At 36.4% G+C, this 27,690-nt stretch overlaps 1 protein-coding gene and 1 pseudogene across 5 annotated transcripts in view; one reads left to right on the forward strand and one right to left on the reverse strand.

Annotated features, from left to right (window-relative positions):
- The window catches only part of TPR (translocated promoter region, nuclear basket protein), a 78,568-nt gene that overhangs the window by 25,625 nt on the left and 25,253 nt on the right, over nt 1-27,690 (reverse strand). For all 5 annotated transcript variants that reach the window (XM_064594233.1, XM_045877349.3, XM_045877350.3 and 2 more), the window contains exons 25-41: nt 23,392-23,595; nt 23,104-23,288; nt 22,552-22,699; nt 18,768-18,905; nt 18,545-18,676; nt 17,391-17,521; nt 15,419-15,629; nt 14,034-14,177; nt 13,497-13,695; nt 12,175-12,380; nt 11,907-11,968; nt 8,116-8,324; nt 7,079-7,351; nt 6,183-6,331; nt 5,299-5,382; nt 1,129-1,329; nt 173-304 (exon numbers count right to left, since the gene is read on the reverse strand). In XM_064594233.1, coding sequence (XP_064450303.1) covers nt 173-304; nt 1,129-1,329; nt 5,299-5,382; nt 6,183-6,331; nt 7,079-7,351; nt 8,116-8,324; nt 11,907-11,968; nt 12,175-12,380; nt 13,497-13,695; nt 14,034-14,177; nt 15,419-15,629; nt 17,391-17,521; nt 18,545-18,676; nt 18,768-18,905; nt 22,552-22,699; nt 23,104-23,288; nt 23,392-23,595 — 2,808 coding nt within the window. The remainder of the gene's footprint in view (nt 1-172; nt 305-1,128; nt 1,330-5,298; nt 5,383-6,182; nt 6,332-7,078; nt 7,352-8,115; nt 8,325-11,906; nt 11,969-12,174; nt 12,381-13,496; nt 13,696-14,033; nt 14,178-15,418; nt 15,630-17,390; nt 17,522-18,544; nt 18,677-18,767; nt 18,906-22,551; nt 22,700-23,103; nt 23,289-23,391; nt 23,596-27,690) is intronic.
- On the forward strand, nt 9,824-10,914 carry LOC135364729 (heterogeneous nuclear ribonucleoprotein A1-like 3; annotated as a pseudogene).

A 27,690-nucleotide genomic window follows, 5' to 3' on the forward strand; every position in this document is an offset into this window, starting at 1 on the left:
TATCTTAAAACATAATAACCAAACTAAACCACCGTAACAACAAACAAAAAATCCCAATGGTATAAAAAGTTTTAGTATTCTGAGAATACAGGCCTGTGAATATCCTTGGAAAACAGTATGTTTTCTAGCAAGTTCTTGAAGAAAGTGGATGGTCAAAATTCTAGCCAGTTACCTCAGCATCATCAGCTTCATAACCATCATTGCCATCTGCACTACCAGTGCCTTCGTTACTGTCATCACCCTCATCTCCCATCCCTGTGTCATCTTCATCATCATCATCATCTTCCTCATCTTCCTCATAATCCTGGTAGACAAATGCCCAAGTGAAAACAAAGATCTAAGGTGTAGCACACATAGTCTGCACTTCTTGATAGCATGTTTAAACATTTCAGTGACACACCACTGATCAGGACATAGGAGCTGTCCCGAGAGTTGTATGGAATTAGTTCAGTGGCAGCAAGTATCAAAATTGTGAGGCTTACTGGAATGAGTAAACAATCATCAGTTCTGTATTCTAACTGTTCATATGAGATCAGTTCAAAGATCAAAGCTCCTAGATGTCCATAAAGTGTCAGATGCCACTTTATTTCTAAATTTAAAGGGTGGCATTGAAGAAAACAAATCATGAGATTATACTACACTATGAGCTTTTAAAAAACATTGATTAATGAAAGGATCTAAAATGAGTGGTTGTCAATATAGGATTAATTCCCAAAATAAAATATAGTTTCACTTAAAATATGCTTCAATTAGCAAAAAACCTCCACTATTTTTGAAAAAAATCATGGGACTATACAAGAAAAAAAAAAATACCCTCCTTTCTTCTTATCTCCAGAAATGACAGAGCTTGTAATTAAATCCAGTCTCTTATCAATAAGACTTAAAATTAAGTTTAATTAACAAATTTAGCAAATCCTAAAGGGCTTAGCAATAAAAATAGATGGATTTTTTTCATTACTTGTTCTATGCTCAATTTCATTATAAAACGTTAATTTCAGAACTATTCAGATAAAAAAAGCAAAATAATCTATTTAAACTGACAGGGAAGCAGATGTTACTGGTTGATGAATTAGCAGTCGTAAGGATTTGAGCATTTCATCCAGCAGTTTAAAACAATGGATGATTTACCTCATGTTCTCCATCATTTTCATCATCATCCTCTTCTTCATCATCACTGTCAATCACAATGACATCATCTCCTTTGCCCTGACCATCTTGGGATGAAGTTGTTGTTTGCTGATCTGACTGAAGGGGTCCAAGATCTATTTGTAGAGACTGAGAGGTTTCTTCACTGTCTTCCATTGGAGTATAATCTCCCTGGGTAACTCCCTTTAAGAGTAAAAAAATGAAAACTTAAAAATTTAGAAAGTCAAATATACCTAAAACTATCAGTAAGATACTGTATATCTAATAAAAAAAATACTCGTGGACTAGTAGCATTTTATTTTTAAAATATGGTTTTTAAAAACAATTAGGGTGCCTGGGTAGCTCGGTCGATTGAGTGTCTTTGGCTCAAGTCATGGTCCTGGGGCCCTGGGATCGAGCCTCACGTCGGGCTCCTGCTCAGAGGGGGTCTGCTTCTCTCTCTCCGCCCCTCCCCCTACTCATGCTCTCTCTCTGAAGTAAATAAAATCTTTTTAAAAAAATTAAACAAAAAGAATAAAAGAATTAATTTGAGGCACCTGGGTGGCTCAGTTGGTTAAGCGTCCAACTCTTGATTTCGGCTCAGGTCATGATCTCAGGGCCCGGCATCAAGACCCACCTTGGGCTCCACACTCAGCATAGAGTCAGCCTGAGATTCCTTCCCCCTCTCCCTCTGCCCCTCCCCTCACTCACATGCTCTTTCTAAAAACAAATAAATAAAGATCTTAAAAAAAAAGAGCAGAATTAATTTGAAGCACATGCTAAAGAAAATATATCATTGGGTTTCTTTACTGTCTTCCTATAGAAGAATTATTAAAAACCTCATTGGCTAATACTCCACTAAAAAAGAAAAAAATGCGGGGCGCCTGGGTGGCTCAGTCGTTAAGTGTCTGCCTTCGGCTCGGGTCATGATCCCAGGGTCCTGGGATCGAGCCCCACATCGGGCTCCCTGCTCAGTGGGAAGCCTGCTTCTCCCTCTCCCACTCCCACTGCTTGTGTTCCTGCTCTCGCTATCTCTGTCTCTGTCAAATAAATAAATAAAATCTTAAAAAAAAAAAAAGAAAAAAATGCACATATACAGATATGTATATTCAAAACTACCAGTGTGATAGTGTAGATCAGTGTTGTTCAACAGAAACATATTGTTATCCACAATGTCAGTCACATACATGATTTTAAATTTTCTAGTAGTCATTTAAAATTAAAAAAAGGAAACAAGTGAAATTAGCTTAATGATATTAATATATACAAAATATTTCAATAAGTTATCAAACTAAGAATTACCAATCAGATATTCTACTTATTAAAATTTGTAATAAGGGCGCCTGAGTGGCTCAGTCGTTAAGTATCTGCCTTCGGCTCAGGTCATGATCCCAGGGTCCTGGGATCAAGCCCCGCATCAGGCTCCCTGCTCGGCGGGAAGCCTGCTCTCCCTCTCCCACTCCCGCTGCTTGTGTTCCTGCTCTCGCTAACTCTGTCTCTGTCAAATAAATAAATAAAATCTTAAACAAAACAAAACAAAAATAAATAAAATAAAATAAAATAAAATTTGTAATAAGTCTTTAAAGCCCAATGTATATTTTATACTCACAGCCTATCTCAATTCAGACTAGCTATATTTGAAGTGTTCAACAGCCAATGTGGTTAACAGTGCAGTTGTAAACCAAAATCAGAAAAAAGAGTATTATTATTATAATGTTAATGATATTATTATTAAAAAAGTTTACTCCCCAAACCAGAAAGTCTAGGAAACACCCTAAACAAAATAAGCTATTATTGTCATTTTACAAAGGCACTTCTCCTCCTAAAAACTCACTATTCTAAGCCTTCAAACCACACTGAAGACATCAAGAAACGAAAATAATTCTTTGCTTAATTCATCCTCACAATTCCATCTTGTTAGCTACCGAAGTAAACTAATTTAAAACTTTATTTTTGTTACTTACTCTAAGAAAATTAAATGTCTACTTTTTAATTAAGCACGTGGCAATCTATTTTTTATATAAGCCTGAAACAATGTCTTGTGAACTCATTCATAAAGATTATATTTGCTGTAATGGAAAAAAAATGAGTAGTTCATGATATAAGTAAAAATAGGCTTCCAAGTGATATGCTTATTTCAAGAAAAGCAAACACTTAAAAAGAACATCTGCTTCATTGTCAGAAAATCAGAAAAATGAACTGTTACACAGTCAGTAGATAGTGCTCAAAGTGGAATGGAAACCAAATGGTACTTCTGAGTCATAGTTTTGCCAATCTCAAGAAAAAGTTGCACAGAAGATTTTAGTATAAGTTAACCAAGTCTGGCAATAATTTAGAAATTCACATATTGTTTCAAAACTGTTACTACGCTCTTCAGATATGACACTGAAAGATACATGAAACAGAGGTCATTTAGAGTACTATACATTCATCTTTAAGGTTTAATTTTCTGTTCTTAGTTGAGGAAAATAGGGAAAATTAAAAATTAATGCAGCTAAGAAACCAAAATTCACTTGCAATCTATGGTTGCTTTTAATTAGCTTGAGATAATTCCTTAATTTTGTATGGATAATTTTAGAATAAATGATCCTGGAAATTTATTCAGACAAAAACTCTTTCAAGCTAAAGAGTATAACTGGAAACTAGACAGCCTGAGTTCAAGCCCCAGCTCCGACGCTATCAGAACTTGGGTATGCGGGGCGCCTGGGTGGCTCAGATGGTTAAGCTTCTGCCTTCAGCTCAGGTCATGATCCCAGCGTCCTGGGATCGAGCCCCGCATCGGGCTCCCTGCTCGGCTAGAAGCCTGCTTCTCCCTCTCCTACTCCCCCTCCTTGTGTTCCCTCTCTCTCTGTCAAATAAATTAAAAAAAAAACAAAAAAAAACAACAAAAAAACTTGGGTATGCTACTTTATCTATCAGTTTCTTCACCCATACAATAGGGCCGTTAAGGATTAAGTTCGTTAATAAATGCTAACTTCTTAGAACACTTGACATACATAGTAATGAACTGTGTTTATTAGCAGTAAACTATTAATTATTACATATTATGAATTCTCAATTAGTGTGGCAGAGCAGATGGAAGAAAAGTAAATAATATTTTGAGCACCTAATGTGTGGCAGGTACTATTTTAGGTACAATACTAAAAATCATGTTATATTATTCCAACAGATGAGAAGACCAAGGCTTAGAGAGAATCAATGACTTTCCACAGTCACATAGCTTCTAAGTGGTATAGTCAGGAATGGAACCTAATGGTTTGTAGCTTCACAGTCTACACATTTCCCCTAGTGAGGCTGCCTCTGGAGAAGCCTCACTTAGAGTTCAGAAAATGAAAAAAATACACAAATGCATTTCCTTTCATAGGTTATTTTAATTCAATAAGAGAAGCAAGAGAGGGGAGAGAACCAGAGGACCACCAAAGGGGCACTATGGATTAACTCAAGATTCAGCCAGCACTCATACTTCCAAATAATAAAGTGGATAATCTTTACTCATGACAACTTTCGCTTGCAAGAATCTGTGCTAAGTATGAACAAAAAAAAAATTTTTTTTTTTTTTAAGATTCTGTTTATTTATTTACTAGAGAGAGGCTGTGTGTGCACATGCATGCGTGGGTGGGGGGGGTGAGACACAGGGAGAGGGACAAGCCGACTCCATGCTGAGCACAGAGTCTGACGCAGGGCTCAATTCTCATGACCCTGAGGATCATGCCCTGAGCCAAAATCAAGAGTCAGTGCCAGGGGCGCCTGGGTGGCTCAGTTGGTTAAGCGACTGCCTTTGGCTCAGGTCATGATCCTGGAGTCCCGGGATCAAGTCCCACATTGGGCTCCCTGCTCAGCTCGGAGTCTGCTTCTCCCTCTGGCCCTCCTCCCTCTCATGCTCTCTCTCTCTCATTCTCTCTCTCGCAAATAAATAAAATCTTAAAAAAAAAAAAGTCAGATGCCTAACCAACTGAGTGACCCAGGCACCCCATAGAAACATTTCTTTAACAAATTTATAAGGCAGTATACTAATTAGGAGTAAAGCAAAGCAGAAATTACAATGGTAATTCTAATATTTCATTAAATATAAAAGCATCAAGTTAAAAAGAAGTCCAAATAATGTTTCAATTTGTCAAAGCCAATTTCATTCATTAAAAGCAACAATTTGCTAGTTTAAATGTTTAAACTTACTTCTCCAATGGAATCTTGAGAATCTTGGTTGTATACTTGAGTTTCTACCTCTCCGTCAGTACTTTCTTCCGCCATAACTTCTTCCTGAATCATAACACACAAGTGTGTTAACTAGATCAATTCACTAGATGGAAGAATCACCTGCTCAGCTAGTTCTCTCAAATAAAATAAAGCTTAAATCTATAATTTTATGAAGCAGTACAATATAAATGTTCTTACATTTATGATATAATCACATTCCTCTTCAGTATAAATAAGACTTACAAACACTAATACATGTTAATTAAATTAACTGAGTAGTCTTAATGTTTCAGAGTAAAAATTCAATACAATTTTAGCTTCAATGAAAGAAAATAAAGGAATATAGTTTTGGTTAATCTAAGAAAAAGATGGCAGACAACAGTTTACAATGTCCATGAAACTTAAACTCTTAATTCTTTGAATTAAAAAAACACCCGACTTTGAAATGGAATACAACTTAAGTTTTTATAACTGTGTTTTTTGTTTTTTTTTTTTAAGAGAGAGAGACGGGGGTCGGGGAGAAGGGACAGAGGGAGAGGGAGAGCAGCAGATTCTGCGCTCAGCACAGAGCCCAAAGCAGGGCTCGATCTCACAACCCTGAGATCATGACCTGAGCTGAATCAAGAGTTGGATGCTTAACCGACTGAGCCACCCAGGTGCTCCGTAACTGTTTTTTACTGAAATGACAAATAATTCAATTAAAGATATACTAAGAATTAGAAAAAAATGTTGGCAACAGCAACAATACCTGAGCTGTCAGTTGAAACTTTGTAGTAAGTTCAATAAAGAGTTTTTTAGGCAATGGATTCTGGCCCCAACAGGTCCATTCACCTAATCATGTTGTAATTGCAAGATTATCTTACCTCAGTTCCTACAGGGGTAACACTTTTCAACTTCTTTGGAAGAGGCATTTCCACTGTGTCATCAGAGACTTGGTCTGATGCTTCTATGGTGCTATCCTCTTCCTCTTCACGTGTCCGTTTAGGCAAAGAAGAACTTGGGGTAGCTGACACTTTGAAATTACATAATTTAAATCTTTAATCAGAGAATGATAATGAATTCAATGAGATAAAGTTAATTTTTTTTGATAAAGTTAATTTTTGAAATATTTTGGTCATTTAACTAAAGAAAGACATAGGAAACACTTAACTGAACAGTTCAACATAATCTATTCCTGCTAATATCTATAAACAATGGGCAACCTATGCTCTAAATCAATGGTCTTATGGTATCGATCTCACCTGTGGTTAATAAACCCCATCAACTTTTACAGCAATGCATTCAATTAACTGTGTAATGATATATAATTGAGAAGTTTACACAAGGCCTTCTGTAGTTATAAAACCCAGGACTCCTATGGTAACAAAATTTATACTGTATGTTTAGATTTGAAAATCCTTATATGGTCTTCTCTTACGTGTCTTTTTTCTCAAGACCTGTATTAAGTTACATATAATGTTATGGGGTTGTATCACTTTTAAAATCAGTCAAAATAACTGGAGAAGAAGAAAGTTCTGAATGATAAAAACGAGTGATCTAGTAGTAAACATGAAATCAAGTGTTAGGAATCCATTCGTCCTTTCTAACATCTGTTAGAAAACAAGTATGTACAAACAATACTCAAGATGTGTATTTTATATCCAAGAAACTACAAATGCACAGGTCTACTCTAACTTCATTTTAAAATTAAGCATACCAAAAAATAAAAATTAAAAAATTAAAAATATATAAACAAATAAATCAATAAAATCAAGCTTACCAGTGCCAAATACTGCCGTGGAAGTAGAAGGCCGCTCAACTGGCGAACTCTGTACAACTTCTACTATGTTGGGGGACAGCTCTTGATTTGCAGGCTCAATCTGAGGATGACTCTGTTGGGTGGGCTGCACAAAAGCTGTAGCCTGTGTTTGTTGCTGAACAGTTAAAATGGGTTGAGGGATAGTTGGCTGAATATTAGGACTAGTAGAACGGACAGAACCACTTGTGCTTCCAAAAACTGGAACATGTTCCACAGGCCCTTCTGACTGCAGAGCTGAAAAATAATTACAAATACTTAATATATTAAGTCTTCTATTCTTAGCAAAGCTGGATTTTCCCTCCCTACTGTGCTACTGGTAATGTTCTGTAAAGTTATTTGTGTACATCTCTTACCACTCACTAAGCAAAAACAGTATGGGTAAATGTAATGTATTATGCATTTTTTTGTGATGCCTATGTGACTGCTATGGTAGTCTGTAGTATGGTGGCATAATTAAATAAATACCTAAAACTCTTTCTATCTACGATTTTATTGAAATTACAACCAAGTAAGATAAATGAACCGAGGAAGCTCAAAGACAAATTATAAATTTTTATTAAGCATCAGTAATAAGAAGCTACCCAGGGGAACAAAGTGGATAAAGTAATGAAAAAGACAGTTTCAGTGAAAAAGTGGTGTAGGGTTGAACCAGTGATTCAGTATGGTTTTCCAAGGTGGATTTCATATCATCTTCCTTAGCCACCAGAAGTAAAAATGTTGGCCTTAGAAAAACATGCTATATACTTATGGGTGTGTTATTTTCCTCCTCCTTCAACTTCAAAACAAAACAAAGCAGAAAGGAAGGGAATGGAAAGAGGGAGGAAATTCGCTGCATTAACGAGTATCCTAGGAGGCATACCCTTGAAAATATTAACTACCCACTTTTACTGTATGTTTGACTTTAGCTTTAGTGGAAGCCTCATTTATCCTTGAAGTTACTGTAATCTTCTCATAATAAATCTAAATAAGCAGTCAGTCCAATCAGATCTGTTACTTACCTTCCTGTGATTCTACTTGTGTAGTGGGCATCACTGTAGCTGTTGGGGTAGTAGTAGGATTTGTAACAGTTGCGGGTGTGACCATTGGGCGTATACTAGCCCTGGGTGTTGACTTATTCCCAGCCATAGCTGCAGCTGTCACTTTACTTGGAGTAGACACAACAGGAGTTGGCTTAATATTGGCTGTTGGTGGGTCTGATGTGCTAGCACTTACAGAGGGGAAAATGCAAGAATAACGATTCATAAAAAATTTATAAATATCCCTTATAAAGTACATATACTCTATCAAAAAAAAAAAAGCGCTACATAATCTTAAAAAAGAATAAAATTGGAGGTACTGCAATCCCAGATTTCAAGATATACTATAGTAATCAAAACAGTATGGTACTAGCACACAAATAGACATAAGATCAATGGAACAGAAGAGAGAGCCCAGAAATAGACCCATGATTACATGGTCAATTAATCTATAACAAAGGACGCAAGAATATACAATGGGAAGTTTCTTCAGTAAATGGTGTTGGGAAAACTGGACAGCTACATGCAAAAGAATGAAAGTGGACCACATTCTTACCATACACAAAAATAAACTCAAAATGGATTAAAGACCTAAATATGAAGACCTGGAACCAGAAAAAGCCTAGAAGAGCACAGGCGGTAATTTCTCTGACACTGGCCATAGCAACATTTTTCTAGATTATGTCTCCTGAGGCAAGGAAAACAAAAGCAAAAATAAACAATTGGGACTGCAGCAAAGTAAAAAGCTTCCACACAGCAAAGGAAACAATCAACAAAACAAAAAGACGCCGTACTGAATGGAAGAAGATATTAGTAAATGATATATCTGATGAGTTAACATACAAATTATATAAAGAATTCATGCAAAAAAACCCAAAATTCACACAATTCAACACCAAAAAACCCCAAATAATCTAACTAAAAAATGGGCAGAAGACATGAAGAGACGTACAGACACATGAAAAAATGCTCAACACCACCAACCACCAGGGAAATGGAAATCAAAACCACAATGAGATATCACCACATATGATTCTGAGGGCTAGTATTAAAAAGGCAAAAAATAACAAGTGTTGGCAAGGATGTGGAGAAAAGGGAGCCTTGTGCACTGTTGGTGGGAATGTAAATTCATGCAGCCACTCTGGAAAATAGTATGGAGGGTCCTTAAAAAATTAAAAATAGAATTAACATATGATCCAGTAATTCCACTAGTGGGTATTTACACAAAAAATATGAAAACACTAATTTGAAAGGATATATGCACCCTTGTATTTACTGCAGCATTACTGACATTAGCCAAACGATGGAAACAGCCCAAGTATCCATCAATAAATGAATGGATAAAGAAAATATGGTATATATACACAATGGAATATTACTCAGCCATAAAAAGACTGAAATCTTACCATTTGCAACAACATGGATGGATTTAGAGGGTAAGGGAAATAAGTCAGAGAAAGATAAATACCATATGATTTCACTCGTGTGTGGAATTCAAGGAACAAAACAGAAAAAAAGAGACAAAAAACAGACTCTGAAATATAGAGAACTGGTGGTTACCACAGGGGAGGTGGGGGGGGGGGGGGATGGATGAAACAGCTGAAGGAGATTAAGAGTACACTAATTGTGCCTTTCTGCCCGTGGATGCCGCTGAGTAAGCGTCGCTAAAGTCTCCCCTCCCACTGCCATCATGTCTAAGTCAGAGGCTCCCAAAGAGCCTAAACAGCTGCGGAAGCTCTTCATTGGAGGTTTGAGCTTTGAAACAACCGACGAGCGTCTGAGGAGCCATTCTGAGCAATGGTGAACGCTTACGGACTGTGTGGTAATGAGAGATCCAAACACCAGAGATCCAGATCCAGAGGCTTTGGGTTTGTCACGTATGCCACTGTGGAGGAGGTGGATGCAGCCATGAATGCAAGGCCACACAAGGTGGATGGAAGAGTTGTGGAACCAAAGAGGGCTGTCTCAAGAGAAGATTCTCAAAGACCTGGTGCCCACTAACTGTGAAAAAGATTTTTGTTGGTGTACATTAAAGAAGACATTGAAGAACACCATCTAAGAGATTATTTTGAACAGAGGGAAAACTGAAGTGATCGAGATCATGGCTGACCGAGGCAGTGACAAAAACAGAGGTTTTGCTTTTGCAACATTTGATGACCATGATTCTGTAGAAGAGACTGACATTCAAAAATACCATACTGTGAATGGCCACAACTGTGAAGTAAGGAAAGCCCTATCTAAGCAAGAGATGGCTAGTGCTTCATCCAGCCAAAGAGGTTGAAGTTGTTCTGGAAACTTTGGTGGTGGTCGTGAAGGTGGTTTTGGTGGGAATGACAACTTTGGTTGTGGAGGGAACTTCAGTGGTCGAGGTGGCTTTAGTGGCAGTCGAGGTGGTGGTGGATATGGTGGATTTCGTAGTGATGGGAGCAACTTTGGAGGTGGTGGAAGCTATGATTCTGGCAATTACAACAATCAATCCTCAAATTTTGGACCCATGAAAGGAGGAAATTTTAGAGGCAGAAGCTCTGGCCCCCATGGTGGTGGACGCCAATACTTGGCCAAACCACAAAACCAAGGTGGCTATGGTGGTTCCAGGAGCAGCAGTAGCTAGGGCAGCGGCAGAAGGTTTTAATTACTGCCGGGAAACAAGGCTTAACAGGAGAGGAGAGCCAGAGAAGTGACAGGGAAGCTACAGGTTACAACAGATTTGTGAACTCAGCCAAGCACAGTGGTGGCAGGACCTAGCTGCTACAAAGAAGACATGTTTTAGACAATACTCATGTGTATGGGCAAGAAACTCGAGGACTGTATTTGTGACTAATTGTGTAACAGGTTATTTTAGTTTCTATTCTGTGGAAAGTGTAAAACATTCCAACGAAGGGTTTTAATGTAGATTTTTTTTTTTTTTTTTGCACCCATGCTGTTGATTGCTGAATGTAATAGTTTGATCATGACGCTGAATAAATGTCTTTAAAAAAAAAAGGGTACACTAACTGTGATGAGCAACTAAGTAACATATAGTATCACTGAATCACTATATTGTATACCTAAAACATTTTAATATGACGCTGTATTTTAATTATACTGGAATTAAAAAAATAAATGAAAAACCCAAAAAACAGTGAGTTGTACTCTTTAAGTAGGTGAATTGTGGGGGTTATTAATATAGCTCAATAAAACTTAAAAAAAAATGCACTACAGGTTTCTTCAATAAGTGTTCAGCAAGTATGATTGACTTATGAACTCAGACCCTATTAGTTCTATTTTTCCAAATGCTGCTTTGGGCACTTCAGACAGAGTAAAAAAAATTATACAGTTCTATATTTTTTGTTCACTAAATATTTTAAAACTCTTATTGAAGAAGTTTTGAATTTAAGCATTAAAAACTACATAAGAAATGCTCTGTAATGGTGCTTCCTGACAATGTTAAATGTATTCAACTGTTGATGACTGAACTCAAGTCTTAGCCTAGCCTCTTAAATTTGTTATCACATAATATCACAGAGAAAATCAGTAGCCTCTTAGAAGTCGAAAAGATGAAAGATACCTGGTTCTTTGTCACAAAACTCTACCTGATAGGACTGAAAGTATGCTAGAAACAAGAGTTCTGGAAAAAAGGGTTGGCAACTACATGGTGCAGCTTTGCACAGATAAACAGTTTTTTAGTACATATTTTTATAATATAGATTTGTTTTCTCCCCAAAGATCACTAACTCTTGTCTGACTTTAAAAGAAAAAATAGATTAACAAACTGTAAAAGAGCTAAAACTCACATTCCTCTTTCACCAGAAGCTGGAGTTGTTTTCAATGTGATCTGTCTCTGCTGTTCTGGGACCTATAAAAGGAAAACTGTGGATTATTTTGCCTGCCCTACAAGAGTTCACTAAAAAATGCCATCAAAATATTTTACTTTTATTAATTTTCTCTGTATACTTTGTTTAGCCAAAATTCACTGACGAAGGCTTCTAAGTCACCAAATACCTTCAAGTAATATGTACAAGGACAGAATGATTTGTTATTTACAGAGAATTAGCTAACCACCTTATTAGCAGGTTCTTGAGGCTCATCTCTCTGCTCAAGGTGTCTCTCTTGATGCTCTCGGAGTTCTCTTTCCAAGCGACTAATTCGACCTTCATACTGGGATTTAAGAGCAGTCATTCGAACATCCAATTCATCTTTCTGCTGATCTAAGGCTCCATTCCTTTGTTTAAGCTCCTCATTTTCTTTAGTTAGCTGATCTTTTACACCTAAAGAAGTAAGCATGTGATTCTATTAATATTATAATCAAACACTGGAAGTAAAAAACATTTGTGCATTTCAATAGGTAAACTAAGGTCGTTATCAGATTCTATTCCTGAGCTTTAACATCTACAATTAATTCTGATACACAATGTATCTGAATAAGCAAAATTCTAAATATATCTGTATTACTCCAATATAAAATGTACTTACTGCAACATAAAAATATGTAACTTTCTCTAAGATCTCATAAAGGATATCCATAAAATGCAGTCTGAAGTCCTTTTACATGGCCTTTAGTATTTCAACGTATTATTAAAATACAAAGATATTATAAATTGCCAAATTTTCATTCCATATAATCTAAAGCACATACTAAAAATAATTAGGTAAATGTTTTTTAAATGAAATAATTGCTAAAACACTGTATTACCGATCATTAAAAATTGCTTACAATAAAACTTAGCTGATTGGACATTTTATTTACCCACTCACTAAGCAGAACAGCAAGCAAGGTGCAGTAAGGTCCAGAACATTGCAGCTCTGGGCCCTTAACAAACTGGGCATGATATTCTCCCTGAAGGGCTCGAGGGCCCCTCAGAGAATTGAGGCAAATAAAAATCACTGGGCTGGTAATATCCAATGATATATGTAGGAGTTTACAGAAGGCCTCTGAACAACACACTGTGGACCCAAAGGATCACCAACAGAAGGTACTAATAGTTACCCAACAAAGCAGGACAGCAGTACTTCCTATTACTAGCCAACAATTAGGAAAGACTTCATAAATAGGTGAGGGATATCCTCATCATTTGAAAATTCAAATTGCTTTAATTTTGTGTCTAATTAAATAAGCCTTATATATATATTTTAAGTAAGCTCCATGCCCAGTGTGGAGCCCAATGCAGGGCTCGAACTCACAATTGTGAGATCAAGAGTTGAGCCGAGATCAAGAGTCACTCAACCAACCGAGCCACCCAGGCATCCCACCCTAATATTTAAAACACACACACAGAAATCACTTTATAGTATTTACTTATTTCTTTCCCATTTAATTTTAAGCCTGCATCAAATGGCCAACTTTCACTATCAAAGTTCAAATTTTAGCATATACAGAAATTTACCAGCTAAATGTGCTATCTTTGACTTTGCTGCTACTATGGCCTTTCTTGTTTTTTCTTCCTTTTCAGTTATCTGCTGTCGGAGCTGCTCCTCTTGTGTGGTTCTATCTTGAAGATCCTGACGAAGTCGTGAAAGCTCAGACTGAAGCTGCACAGTTTGTTCCTGTAGATTTCTGGCTTCTGCCTCTTTTTCAGATAATGTCTTTTAAAGAAAAGCAAAGTATTCACCATGTAATTCAATCAAATCAATATAAACTGTATGTCAGACAGAATTAAAATGTAACTTATTAATCTGCTTATTTAGATTAAATGGAAGTATAAATGTAAAATGGTGGTCAAACCACCATTAAAGTGGATACTTGATGATTGGATACTATTTCTATACATGAGCCATTCATGTATAAAGGATAAATATACATAAAAAAGATTATATATTTCCATATGACAACAGAAAGAGTTAGTGTTTAACATATACTTCTTCAAGTATTTAACAAGCAAGGAATTAGGGACATACATTCTGCACTACTCTCACACTTATACCTTCTGCAGATTTTCTACTTGATTCTCTAGTGATTTTGCCTTTGTTTCAGCTTGACTGAGAATTTCTTTGAGCTCCTGCATTTCCTGGACTGAGACATGCTGTTCCTGGTGGTCTCCAGAAGACTGAGCGGAGGTCTCCATGACCTAAGATGACAAAGCAGTAATAATATATACTTTCACATTTATACTTAGTAATTCCACGTCTAAAAGTTCATCTAAGGGAATAATTACAACTATGCAAAGAAATTTATCTTAAAGGGTATTCATAAATCAATTTTCTATGAAGTAACTCTACTGCCTGAAGGTAAGGTATTAGTTAAATAAGTTAGGGTTTTCCATGCAACTGGATATCAATCATCTAATCAAAATGATGCTGCATTGTAGATGGATGTTTGACATGGTAATTATTTTCACAGTAATGAGTAAGGTGAAAAAGCAGGATACAAAAATACACAAATGATCTTATTTCTTTGGAAAAACACATTACACATATGTTAAGAAAAGCATACTATTAGTACTAATGAAGTGCTAATAGCAGTCAACACCAAGGGGTAAGAATTTTGGATTTTTAAAATATATTTTCTAATCTAACACGTGCTAAATATGTAAAATTAAGTCAACATACAAGCTTTTTACTTTTGAGAATTAATTCAGATTCAAAATGTAGTAAGAACTAAAAAATTCTTTTTGATAGGTGGTTAACGTACACTATTGATGTAACACTATAAATAAAGCCTGATTATAAAGAACTATCATTTTTTGATATACACAATTTTAATCAGCAGTGAGTTCCAAGAACAGGTTTGAAAAGGGACCATATCTAAGACTGGAAAACTGAACTAAAAATACCTAGCATTTACTAAAATTTCTTTATGAACTTAGACTGTAATTTGAGGCATACTAAAGAGCAAATCTTTTTTTTTTTTTTTTAACATTTTATTTATTTATTTGACAGAGAGAGAGACAGTGAGAGAGGAAACACAAGCAGGGGGAGTGGGAGAGGGAGAAGCAGGCTTCCTGCGGAGCAGGGAGCCCGACGTGGGGCTCGATCCCAGGACCCTGGGACCATGACCTGAGCCCAAGGTAGACGCTTAATGACTGAGCCACCCAGGCGCCCTAAAGAGCAAATCTTAAAACCAAATAAAGATATCAATATAAGCTTACACTTATGTTCACAACTTAAAGACCAATAATAAAAATTATTAATTTTTTATTAATTAAAATTATTAATATATAAAAAGAAATAAGACTTTGAGGAATCATTATATATGTATATAAATATGTATATAAACATGTTTATGTACATAAAAAATTGTGTATGCCAAAAAATTACATATATATACACACACATATATATATAGAGAGAGAAAATTACTTCAAAATACCTTATCCTGTTGTGCTTTAAGTTCTTCATATTGAGTCTTGTATCTACGCCCAATCTTCTTGACTTGGGTAATAGTTTTGACTTTTTCTTGGATATCAATTATTTTGGCATCTAAGTCTTTTTGAATGGTTTCCTTTTCAGTTCTTACTTTATTTAAGTCTTCCTTTAGACTCTGGATTAAGTTCTGGTTGTTGGTCAAAGATGCATTTGATCTAAACAAACAAACAAAAAAAATGGGGTAAAGGAGAAAGATAAATGAGACTTTTTTCAAGTTTTAAAATCCTTTAATTTACATTACTGTATGCTTTAGTATGTTCGGTATTTTTTTTTAATTTTTTATTTATTTATTATTTTTTAAAGATTTTATTTATTTGACAGAGAGAGACACAGCGAGAGAGGGAACACAAGCAGGGGGAGTGGGAGAGGGAGAAGCAGGCTTCCCGCAGACCAGGGAGCCCGACGTGGGGCTCCATCCCAGGACCCTGGGATCATGACCTGAGCTGAAGGCAGACGCTTAACAACTGAGCCACCCAGGCGCCCCTTTGTTTGGTATTTTGAAATCCTAAAACACACACTCCAAAAGATAATTCCTTAAATTATGAATCTGTGGTCCTTTAGAAAGACTTTTTATTTGCTTATTATAAAGGCATACATGCCCATTTTAGAGAAGAGAAAACCTGAGCTACCAGTGGCTAAGTGACATGCACAACTTTACACAGTAATCAAATCTTAGTAACACAGATTTTAATCTACTTCTGCCTGATATCAAAATCTACACTCTTTCTATCATACTGGGTGTTGAGTAAGTAAGTTAGGCTTTGTAGTCCACATGTAGTCTTTTTCACATGTTCTTCCTTTTTTACAATGTTCTTCCTTTTACAATTTAAAAATGTGAAAATCTTTCTTAGTTTACAGGCTGTGCAAACAGGCATGTAGGTTATAGTCTGCCAACTCCTATATTTTATCATAAACTGAATTTGAGGTCAGATGACCTGAATTAAGAGTATGGGTTTAACATCTACTAACTGTGACCCTGGGTACCTTTCTGAATCTTAGTTTCCTCATCTTTGAAATTAGGTATTAATCTCTCCTACTCAAAATGCCAGACTGTTATAAAAAAAAAAGAGAATATAGATGAGAAAAATCTGTAAGCTATCAAGCTTTATAGAAGTAGGGACGGACATAAACAAATGACATAAAAACTTTAAGAAGGTAAATCAGAAACATTAATTTTAATATTAAATGTCTTAACTTTATTTTTTAAAGGAAGCAGACTCCTATCTGAGTGTGGAGCCTGATGCAGGGTTCAATCTCATGACCCCGGGACCATGACCCCGAGATCATGACCTGAGCTGAAATCAAGAGTCAGATGCTTAACCAACTGAGCCATCCAGGCACCCCTAAATTTCTTAACTCTCAAAGGGTAATAGTTCACTATAAGTTCATTTAAAGAAATTCCTTTTTTTTTTTTAAAGATTATTTGAGAGAGAAAGAGAGAGAGCAGGGAGGAGGGGCAGAGGGGAAGCAGACTCCCAGCTGAGTAGGTGAGTAGGGAGCCTGATGAGGGCCTTGATCCCAGGACCCCGAGATCATGACCTGAGCCAAAGGCAGACACTTACCTGACTGAGCCACCCAGACGCCCCCATTTAAAAAAATTTCTAATTTAAAAACTTGTTATTACACACTTTCAAAATACTCATAAATATACATTAACCAAAAGAAGAGAAACCTACTTGCAAAAGTTATTTTGACTTAGAAACAGTTTAAAACCAAAGGTATAGATTTTTAAAAAGTAATAATCATATATAAAGGCATAAAATTAAATTGGGAAAGCCACAGGTAAGGGCTCCAGCATGTTTCTTTCTTTCTAAACTCAGGAAGCACTCCTTGGAGAGTCAATATATTAAGAGTAGAAATAAACTTGCTTAAGAATTCATATACTAATATACAATTTAAGGCTTCTTTCCATTTACCTTGCAATTTCAGCTTTAAGCCTCCCAATTTCTTCAGTCAACTGTTGAATTCGCTTAGTATGAACTTCCTTTTCAGAAAGGAGCTTCCGATATTCTTCTGTATCTGGATCTTTCTGTTGACTTACTAGATGCTAGAGTAGCAAAAATGCATAATATGGTTTTATAGGTTTTATGAAACTAATGTGCTATAAGACTAACGTGCTAATAAAACAACACCATTATCTAATTACGTTTACATAAACGTAAACGTCTTATATACGTGGTGATCAAGCACCAAACTACAAAATAAGATTAAAGCTTTGGTTTGTTTAGCTAAAAAGCCTAGCCAAAATGGAAAAGGGAAATAAAGTAAATGTCATTATGCAGTATTCTTCCACAACTGCAAACAAATATTTCAAAATAGTTACAAAGGAGCCAAATAAAAGAATCCAAAGAAATTATAAGCTTTTAATATTAAATATCTACTTTCACTAAAGTGACATTTATAAGGAAAAAAATGTCTAAAAATCATTATAATCGAAACAAAAATATGAAGATAATCCTAAATGTAACTGAGTTCCATTAGCCAGGGAAAAGAGCAGCAAAATTTAAGAAATATATCTAGATTTGGGAAGATCACCCTCCTTTCTTGATTTTTCAGATTGCTTGTGTGACAAAAATAGGAATAAATGGGCTCTAAAATTCAACAACCCTATACAGATAGTAACAGTTACCATTCTAGACCATTTCCTAGGTGCCAGGTGACTGCTTTACATTTATTAAATTTTTTTGTAAAATGAAAAGTAGCATTATGTCTTTATTTTTACAAATGAGAAAAATAGGTTCAGAAAGATTAAGGAGCTCTCACAAATCACGTAACTAATATCTGGCAAGGCAGATTTCCAAGCTTTTGTTTCAATCTAGAGCTGGAGTTTCTAACCATGTTAAATGGTTTTGTCTCCCCAAAGTTTCCAGTGAACAAGTCTTTTTAAAGTGCTTTAACGGACTAGACAAATCCATTTTACTATGCACAAAAATATTTTAGAAATAAAGGAAAAGCACAAATTTGGAATTTAAGGAAGTTAGCCATTTCTTAAAAAAATCAAATATTTTTATCTTCTTAAATGTTGCCCTATTATTTAATAATCAATGTTTCCACGTTTAATTGCATTTACCTGGTTCCGTGCTTTCCAACGTTTGACATCTTCTTCTAGTAACTTCTTCTCTGCTTGCAACATACCGCTTTTCTCACTCAGCTCAGCATTTGCTTCTTGTAAGGGTAAAATATCTAACTCCAGTTTCCTTACCTGAGAATAGTGTCAGTATTTTTTTAACATCTGATGTAAAAACTCTATTATTATTAAAAATGACTCTATTCTTGATTAGTAAGTTCCAAACCTTTGCTTGCATCTGCTGTAGATCCTGTTCCAGCCTCTCTTTCTCTTCTCTTAGCATCTTATTGGTCTCCATCACTACATTCATTGTTTCAGTTTTCTTCATCAGTTCTTCATGCTGGGCCATTGTTTTTGCAGTTACCTAAAGATTTCAAACACATGTGTACACCAACATCCAACATTAGGTGAAGACCTATCTTTTCCTACCAGTCCTAATCCTCCTTACAAAAAGTAAAAAAGATTTGAATGTCAGCTTTTAAAATGGAAATTTTTGGAAGTTTTACATGTTTCTTTTTCTACATTGCAAGCTAACTACAGAGTTTAAACAAATCCAAGAAATTACAGAGATGAAAGTGAAAAGATACTACAAATCCCACCAATAAATAATCAGTACTAACACTGGGTAAAAACATTAATCCAGATCTCTATTAAACTTTATCTATTCTTTTTCTTGGTATACTGAATTTATTAATAGTTTTAAAATGATGTGATTTTGTCCTCAGTCCCCTCCCCCTTGTTCAGGAATTCTTCATTCATTCAGTTGTTTCATCACTTCGGTTGTGAGCAATTTTACTGAGTATTTGTTCAATTGTGAGGAACTTCTTTTCTGTTCTCACTGGGTGTAATTATCCATCGTTTACACATTACTTTATTCCCTCACCATTTTTAAAGCTATGGCTCAGGCCAAAGGACAAAGTTACAGCAATGAATCAAAAAGAGAAACCACAGGCCCTCCTCACCATTCGACTGAAGCAGTCTTCATTTTCCATAATAGTAAATTTTCTAGATACGTCTTGTAGACCTCAAAGTACTAGAAAGGAAGTTCCAATTCAAAGGCAATTTAACTTAAAATACTGTAAATGATATTAATTTTTTGTCCATTTGAAATATATGCTATGCTGTAACAAATCATCCTGTCAAGTGTAACCACTGTCCACAAAGCCGAATTTCTGGGATCAGGAAAGTGTATTTAAACTGAGTCCCATCAGAACCAGTGGGGCACATCTAACTCAACTGTGAAAAGACACACTGCACAATCACCCTGCTGCTGATTATGCAGCCTAGGGTCTCTGCCTTGTCCCCTCTTCCTTCCCTTGCTTCCCTGCCTCTCTCTCTCCCTACAACAGCCTTCCAGCTTGGGGTGGCTTGCTAGGGTAGGTGTGAAGGTTTCAGGTCACAGACTGTGGGACTACTGCTGGGTGTGTGTGCGTGATTTCTTTTTTTAGGTCTTAAATAATGCCCTCCCCCACAAAGCCACTGTCCTTTCTTCACTTTCCACTACCACCCTTGGCCAAAGCACAGATTGTAAACCCTTCTGAAATTAGCCTTTGGTGAGGAATTCAGGGCTTTGCCTATATCTTCTCCCCCTACCTTGATCGAGGGGTGTTGCTTTTTCCTTCCTCCTCCTCAAGTGCCTTTGTGTGTCATCACTACTCAACACTTTCCATGACACTTCCTTGCTTTGGCCAGAAGCCATCAGGTAAGGTTGGAAAGTCTCTGACTTCCCTTGTTTAGTTTTGGAACCACATTTACTCCCTCTCCACCGGCCTGGGAATGAATACTGGGTCCTCAGCCCTGCCACCCTCTGCTGTCATCGTCAGCTGATGCAGTTCTTTAGCTCAAGTTTTGATAAAGTGAAAAGAACTGTCACCAGGGGTACTCAGACCTGCCAGCTCTCAAAGTTCTTGGTGGTTAAACTTGGAGAAAGGCCACAGAAGAACCCTGTAAGCACACATGTGCCCTCTGAATGAACCGTCTTCTTTTCCTGTAATTGCTTTTGCTTTTAAAAATTGAAGTTTTTAACAGAGTCAGAGTTCTCATTTGGTCATCCTTGTAATCCATTTGAATCTAGCTTGGAATCTGACAACTAGAACAAAAAGAACCTTGAGTTCGATGCATACTTTGGTTTTGGTGCTGCTGCTTCTCATGGTCCTCAGCAGGGATTAAGAAAGAACTCAGTGATTACAGCACATCCCTAAAATTGGTGGGCCTGATTTTCTGGCAAATTGCTGCTTTTTTCCATTTTTCTGTTCAGGACAAGTAAATGCCGAGATGAGGATGCATACTGAAATAAAAGCGATTCACTGTATTCTAAGGTTTTTTTTTTTTCTTTTTAATTTTTTTTTTTTTTTTTTTTTAAAGATTCTACCCATTTATTTGAGAGAGAGAGCATGAGAAGGGGGAGGGTCAGAGAGAGAGGCAGACTCCCTGATGAGCAGGGAGCCCGATGCGGGACTCGATCCCGGGACTCCAGGATCATGACCTGAGCCGAAGGCAGTCGCCCAACCAACTGAGCCACCCAGGCGCCCTAATTTAATGTTTATTAAGACCACCTTTTAAAGCAGCAACTATCAAAGTCTGAAAAGCAATCGATATTTCCATTAATCTTTTTCTGGGGGGAAACCTTAGTTCTAAGGATTTAACATCCTGTAAGTAAAGCTGAACATAACAGAATTGCATAAGCAGCCTTTTTATTGACAGACTACTGCCTACTTTTAATGTAATAAAAAAAAAAGTATGTGTTAAAAAAAAAGTTATGGCTCAGCATTGCCAACCTACACTGTTCATGCTTAGGTATTATTTTTTTTTCAAAGATTTTTAGAGAGAAAGATGCATGTGCAAGTGGTGGGAAGGGCAAGAGAGGGAGGGAGAGAGAGAAGCGGACTCCCCACTGAGCCTGACATGGGGCTCAATCCCAGGACCCTGAGATCATGACCTGAGCTGAAATCAAGAGTTGGTCACTTAACTGACTGAACCACCCAGGCACCTCTTGCTTGGGTATTACTTTTGATATAATGTGTGTTACTTTTTCCTCTTCTGATTTTAGGTAGGAGGTGGTGTTCCCCTCTGACTTTGTCGGTTGGGCATTTTCTATAAAGTATTATTTGCCTGAAGGAACATTGAGAGAATATGCAATCTTTTTAAAAACGCTGATTCTGCTTTTTCCTCCAAATGTTAATGGTACAGAATTGGAGGGTCTGTTTATTTCCATGATGAGATGTTTGAAATGGATTATTTTCTCAAGATGTAATTCTGAAACTTTTCATTTCTGTATGAAAACAGAAATCCCATAAATCTACTCACTTTCCCCTGGGTTTCAATGGTTTTTCTCTAGCAGCCATTCCAACTACCTATCAGTTAAAAGACAGTAAATGACTCAAGGTCTTAATTTCCTTCCTTCCAGATGTTAAGTTATATTACTGCATAGCCTCAGAATGAGGGCATTGCAATTATAAGCTTTTGGGTGGTGTGTGGGTTAAGGAGTTGAGCTTGTGCTGTGACCATCCAGTCATTAGAGCATCTTCTTTTCCTTTTCTGGTTGATAGTTTTGACTATTTTTTACCCCCTTGCTGAGGAAGAAGTATTCTGTAGCAGTTTCTATCTATAACTCTACCCAAGAATAACTACTCAAACGTATATGTAACAACTATAATAAAAAGATAACTGAAATTTATTAAGTACTCACTATGCACCAGTTTCTAAATGCTTCATGCACTTTAACTCACTTAATCCTTATTATTTTCATCCCAATATTACAGATGAGGAAATTTAAGAGCAGGGAAATTAATATACCCAAGACACACATCTAATGGTATGAAGCTAGAATTTAAAACCAGGCAGTCTGATTACCATTAATCTTTTACCATTATGCTGTATCACTGCCATAATAATGTTTTAATAGTTTATGAGTTTGGGAAAAATGCTTATTTCAAATTAAACTTTATGTCCTAAGAAACAAAAATGAGCTCTCTTTTAACAACTTCTTTCTTAAAGCTTAGGATACATACCTGGACTTTCTCTCTTTCAGCATTTAGACTATCCTGCAGTTCCTGCAGCTCTCTTTCTAAAAGTTCAACTCTTTGTCGATAACGCAGACTCTCAACCTGAGCCACCTCAAACCTGGTTTCAGCAATTTCTTTTTCTCGTCGTATAAATCTACAAGAATATGTAAGATTTTATTTGAATAAAAAAAATGCCAACAACATAGCACTTCAAAACTTGGATAATTTTTAAGATGACAAAAACCACTAATAACGTTTATATCTTCTAATTAATAAATAATAATGAGGATTTTTTAAGATTATAAACAGTGGCTTTAAAAATGTGCATCTTTAAAATAATCAAAAGGCATTTAGTTTTTCAAAGAATCCACTTAAGTTCTTACCATCAGATTCAATTTAGTCATTTCTTTAACTTGGCATATATGTCTAAATGTCAAAATGAGCTTTATAAGTAAATAGCACACAACCCCCACTTCCCTAATTTACGCGTTTATAGTTGCATTACACAGTTGTTGGTAAACCACAGAAATGAAGCATTAAGAATATTATTAGATTTACCTGAGAATTTCTAAAATTTGTTCTTGAGATTTTCCTTCCTCACTGAGAGATACATTCAAGGGACCTTGTACACCTTCCTTTACAGAGGCAACAACCTTGTCACTTAATTTTTCAATCTGATCATGAAGTAATCTGTTTTGTTTCTCTAGATCTTCACAGCGAGACATACACTTGGAAACTTCATCCTATAAACAACAGTCTATCATAATAGCAGACTTTCCAGTGTACATTTAAAAACCCCAAACCTTTAAATTCTCTAGAACATTCTATCATGATGTACAATAATACCTTTAACATTCTCTCTCTTTCCTCCCAAGATGCTTTACATTCCAATAACTGTGATTCTGCTTTCTGGGTTGTTTCTTCCAAATGCTGACGGACTGATGCCATTTTGGAAACCTGTTCCTTGGCAGCTTGTAGAGCTTCAACATCAGCAGCATGTAGCATCAATTCTCTCTCATACTTATTCTGAGCTTCCACAGCTATTTTAGCCTGTAAGAAATTATTCCCCCATTGATACAAGATTAAAAACTCATAAGGCTAGTCAGTATTTTCTGAAAAGATGCACGTTGTATTATTTATAATAACAAAAGACAACCTAAATGTACCAAAATAGGAGAATAATTACAAGTTATGCTGTACCTATTTAATGAAATATATGCTGCTTACAAGAGACCCATTTTAGACCTAAAGACACCTGCAGATTAAAGGGAGGGGATGGAGAAACATTTATCATGCACATGGAAGTCAAAAGAAAGCCGAAGTAGCAATATTTGTTATCAGACAAAATAGATGTTAAACCAAAGACTATAACAAGAGATAAAGATGGGCACTGTATCATAATAAAGGGGACTATCCAACAAGAAAATCTAACAATTGTAAATATTTATACCCCCAACATGGGAGCACCCAAATATATAAAACAATTAATAACAAACATAAAGGAACGCATTGATGATAATGCAATAATAGTAGGGAACTTTAACACCCCACTTACATCAATGGACAGATCATCGAAGCAGAAAATCAATAAGGAAACAATGGCTTTGAATGAAACACTGGGCCAGATGACTTAACAGATATATTCGGAACATTTCATCCTAAAGCAGCAGAATACACATTCTTTTTGAGTGCACATGGGACATTCTACAGAACAGATCACATGCTAGGTCACAAGTCAGGCCTAGACAAGTACAAATAGATTGAAATCATACCATGCATATTTTCCAACCACAACACCATGAAACTTGAAACCAGAAAAAATGTGGAAAGACCACAAATACACAGAGGTTAAAGAGCATACTACTAAAGAAAGAATGGGTCAGCCAGGAAATTAAAGAAATTTAAAAATACATGGAAACAAGTAAAAATGAAAATACGATGGTCCAAAATCTTTGGGAGGCAGCAAAAGCGGTCCTAAGAGGGAAGTATATAGCAATACAGGCCTACCTCAAGAAGCAAGAAAAATCTCAAATATGCAATCTAACCTTATACCTAAAGAAGCTAGAAAAAGAACAACAAATGCAGCCTAAAGCCAGCAGAAGAAGGGAAATAATAAAGATTAGAGCAGAAATAAATCACATAGAAAGAAAAAAAAACCAGTAGAACAGATCAATGGAAGAACTGGTTCTTTAAAAAAATTAATAAAATTAATAAACCCCTACCCAGATTTATCAAAAAGAAAAGAGAAAGGACCCAAATAAATAAAATCACGAATGTGAGAGGAGAGATCACAACCAACACCACAGAAATATAAACAACTCTAAGAGAATATTATGAAAAATTATATGCCAACAAATTGGGCAATGTGGAAGAAATGGATGCATTCCTAGAGACACATAAACTACCAAAACTGAAAACAGGAAGAAATAGAAGAGTTGAACAGACCCATAACCACAAAAGAAATTGAATGAGTAATCAAAAATCTCTGAACAAACAAAAGTCCAGGGCCAGATGGCTTCCAGGGGAATTCTACCACACATTTAAAGAAGAGTGAGCATCTCTTCTTCTCAAACTATTCAAAATCTCAAACTTCTCAAAAATAGAAATGGAAGGAAAACATCCAAATTCATTCTATGAGGCCAGCATTACCCTCATTCCAAAACCAAAGACCCCACTAAAAAGGAGAATTACAGGCCAACACCCTGATGAACATGGATGCAAAAATTCTCAACAAAATCTTAGCAAATTGAATCCAACAGTACATTAAAAGAGTTATTCACTCTTAATCTCAGGAAACTAACTAAGGGTTGCTGGAGTGGTGGGGGGTGGGAGGGACGGGGTGGCTGGGTGATAGACATCGGGGAGGGTATGTGAATGCTGTGAATTGTGTAAGACTGTTGAATCACAGACCTGCACCTCTGAAACAAATAGTACATTATATGTAAAAAAAAAAAAAAAAAAGAAGAAGATAGTAGGAAGGGGCGGAAATCGTATGGGGAGACGAACCATGAGACTATGGACTCTGAGAAACAAACTGAGGGTTCTAGAGGGGAGGGGGTGGGGGGATGAGTTAGTCTGGTGATGGGTATTAAAGAGGGCACGTACTGAATGGAGCACTGGGTGTTATACGCAAACAATGAATCATGGAACACTACATCAAAAATTAATGATGTAATGTACGGTGATGAACATAACATAATAAAATAAAACTTAAAAAAAAAAAAAGAACTATTCACCACGATCAAGTGGGATTTATTCCTGGGTGGCAGTGGTGGTTCAATTTTGCAAATCAATCAACATGATACACCACATTAATAAAAGAAAGGATAAGAACCGTATGAACCTCTCAATAGATGTGGAAAAAACATTTGATAAAGTACGACATCCATTCATAAAAACCCTCAACAAAGTAAGGATGGAGGGAACATACCTCAATATAATAAAGACCATATATGAAAACCAACAGCTAATATCATCCTCAATAGGGAAAAACTGACAGCTTTTCCTCTATGGTCAGGAACAAGACAAGGATGTCCACTCTCACCACTGTGAGAAGTGGAAGTCCTAGCCTCAGCAATCAAACAACAAAAAGAAATAAAAGGCATCCAAAGAGGCAAGGAAGGAGTCAAAATTTCAACTATTTGCAGATGACATGATACTTACAGAAAACCCAAGACTCCCAACAAAAAATTGCTAGAACTGATACATGAATTCAGTAAAGTCACAGGACACAAAATCAATGTACAGAAATCTGTTGCATTTCCATACACCAATAATGAAGCAACAGAGAGAGAAATCAAGGAATCAATCTCATTTACAACTGCACCAAAAACCATAAGACACCTAGGAATAAACCTAACCAAAGAGGTAAAAGATCTGTACTCTAAAAACTATACAATACTGATGAAAGAAATTAAAGATGACACAAAAAAATAGGAAGATATTTCATGCTCTTGGATTGGAAGAACAAATTCTGTTAAAATGTCTATCCTACCCAAAGCAATATATACATTTAATGCAATCCCTATTTTTCAGAGAGCTAGAACAACCAACCCTAAAATTCGTATGGAACCACAAAAGATCCCGAATAGCCAAAGCAATCTTGAAAAAGAAAAGCAAAGCTGGATGCATCACAATTCCAGATTTCAAGTTATATTACAAGTTGTAGTCACCAAGACAGTATGATACTGGCACAAAAACAGACAAATAGATCAATGGAACAGAACAGAGAACCCAGGAGTGAACCCACAACTACTATATGGTCAATTAATCTTCAACAAAGCAGGAAAGAATATCTTATGGAAAAAGTCTCTTCAACAAATGATGTTAGGAAAATTGGACAGCCACACATGCAGAAGAATGCAACTGGACAACTTTCTTACACCATACACAAAAATAAACTCAAAATGGTTTAAAGACCTAAATGTGAGACAGGAGCCATCAAAATCCTCAAGGAGAACATAGGCAGTAACCTCTCTGACATTGGCTGTAGCAACTTCTTACTAGATACGTCTCCAGAGACAACAGAAACAAAAGCAAAAATAAACTTTTGTGACTTTTTCAAAATAAAAAGCTTCTGCACAGCAAAACAAACAATATAACTAAAAGGCAACCTACGGAATGGGAGAAGATGTTTGCAAATGACATATCTGATAAAGATTAGTATCCAAAATATGTAAAGAACTTACCAAATTCAACACCCAAAAACCAATTAATCCAGTTAAAAATGGGCTTAAGACATAACAAATGTTTTTCCAAGACATACAGATGGCTAACAGACACATGAGAAGATTCTCAACCTCACTAATCATCAGGGAAATACAAATCAAAATTACAACGAAGTATCACCTCACGCTTGTCAGAATGGCTAAAATGAACAATACACGAAACAACAGATGTTGGCAAGGATGTGGAGAAAGGGGAACCCTCTTACACTGTTGGTGGCAATGCAAGCTGGTGCACCTACTCTGGAAAACAGTATGGAGGTTCCTCAAAAAGTTAAAAATAGAGGGGCGCCTGGGTGGCTCAGTCGTTAAGCGTCTGCCTTCGGCTCAGGTCATGATCCCAGGGTCCTGGGATCGAGCCCCGCATCGGGCTCCCTGCTCGGCGGGAGCCTGCTTCTCCTTCTCCCACTCCCCCTGCTTG

This window comes from Mirounga angustirostris, unplaced genomic scaffold (genome assembly GCF_029215605.1).
Source record: "Mirounga angustirostris isolate CCGP_5_RB_7025 unplaced genomic scaffold, mMirAng1.0.hap1 SCAF_6, whole genome shotgun sequence".
In the NCBI taxonomy this organism is placed as follows: Eukaryota; Metazoa; Chordata; class Mammalia; order Carnivora; family Phocidae; genus Mirounga; species Mirounga angustirostris.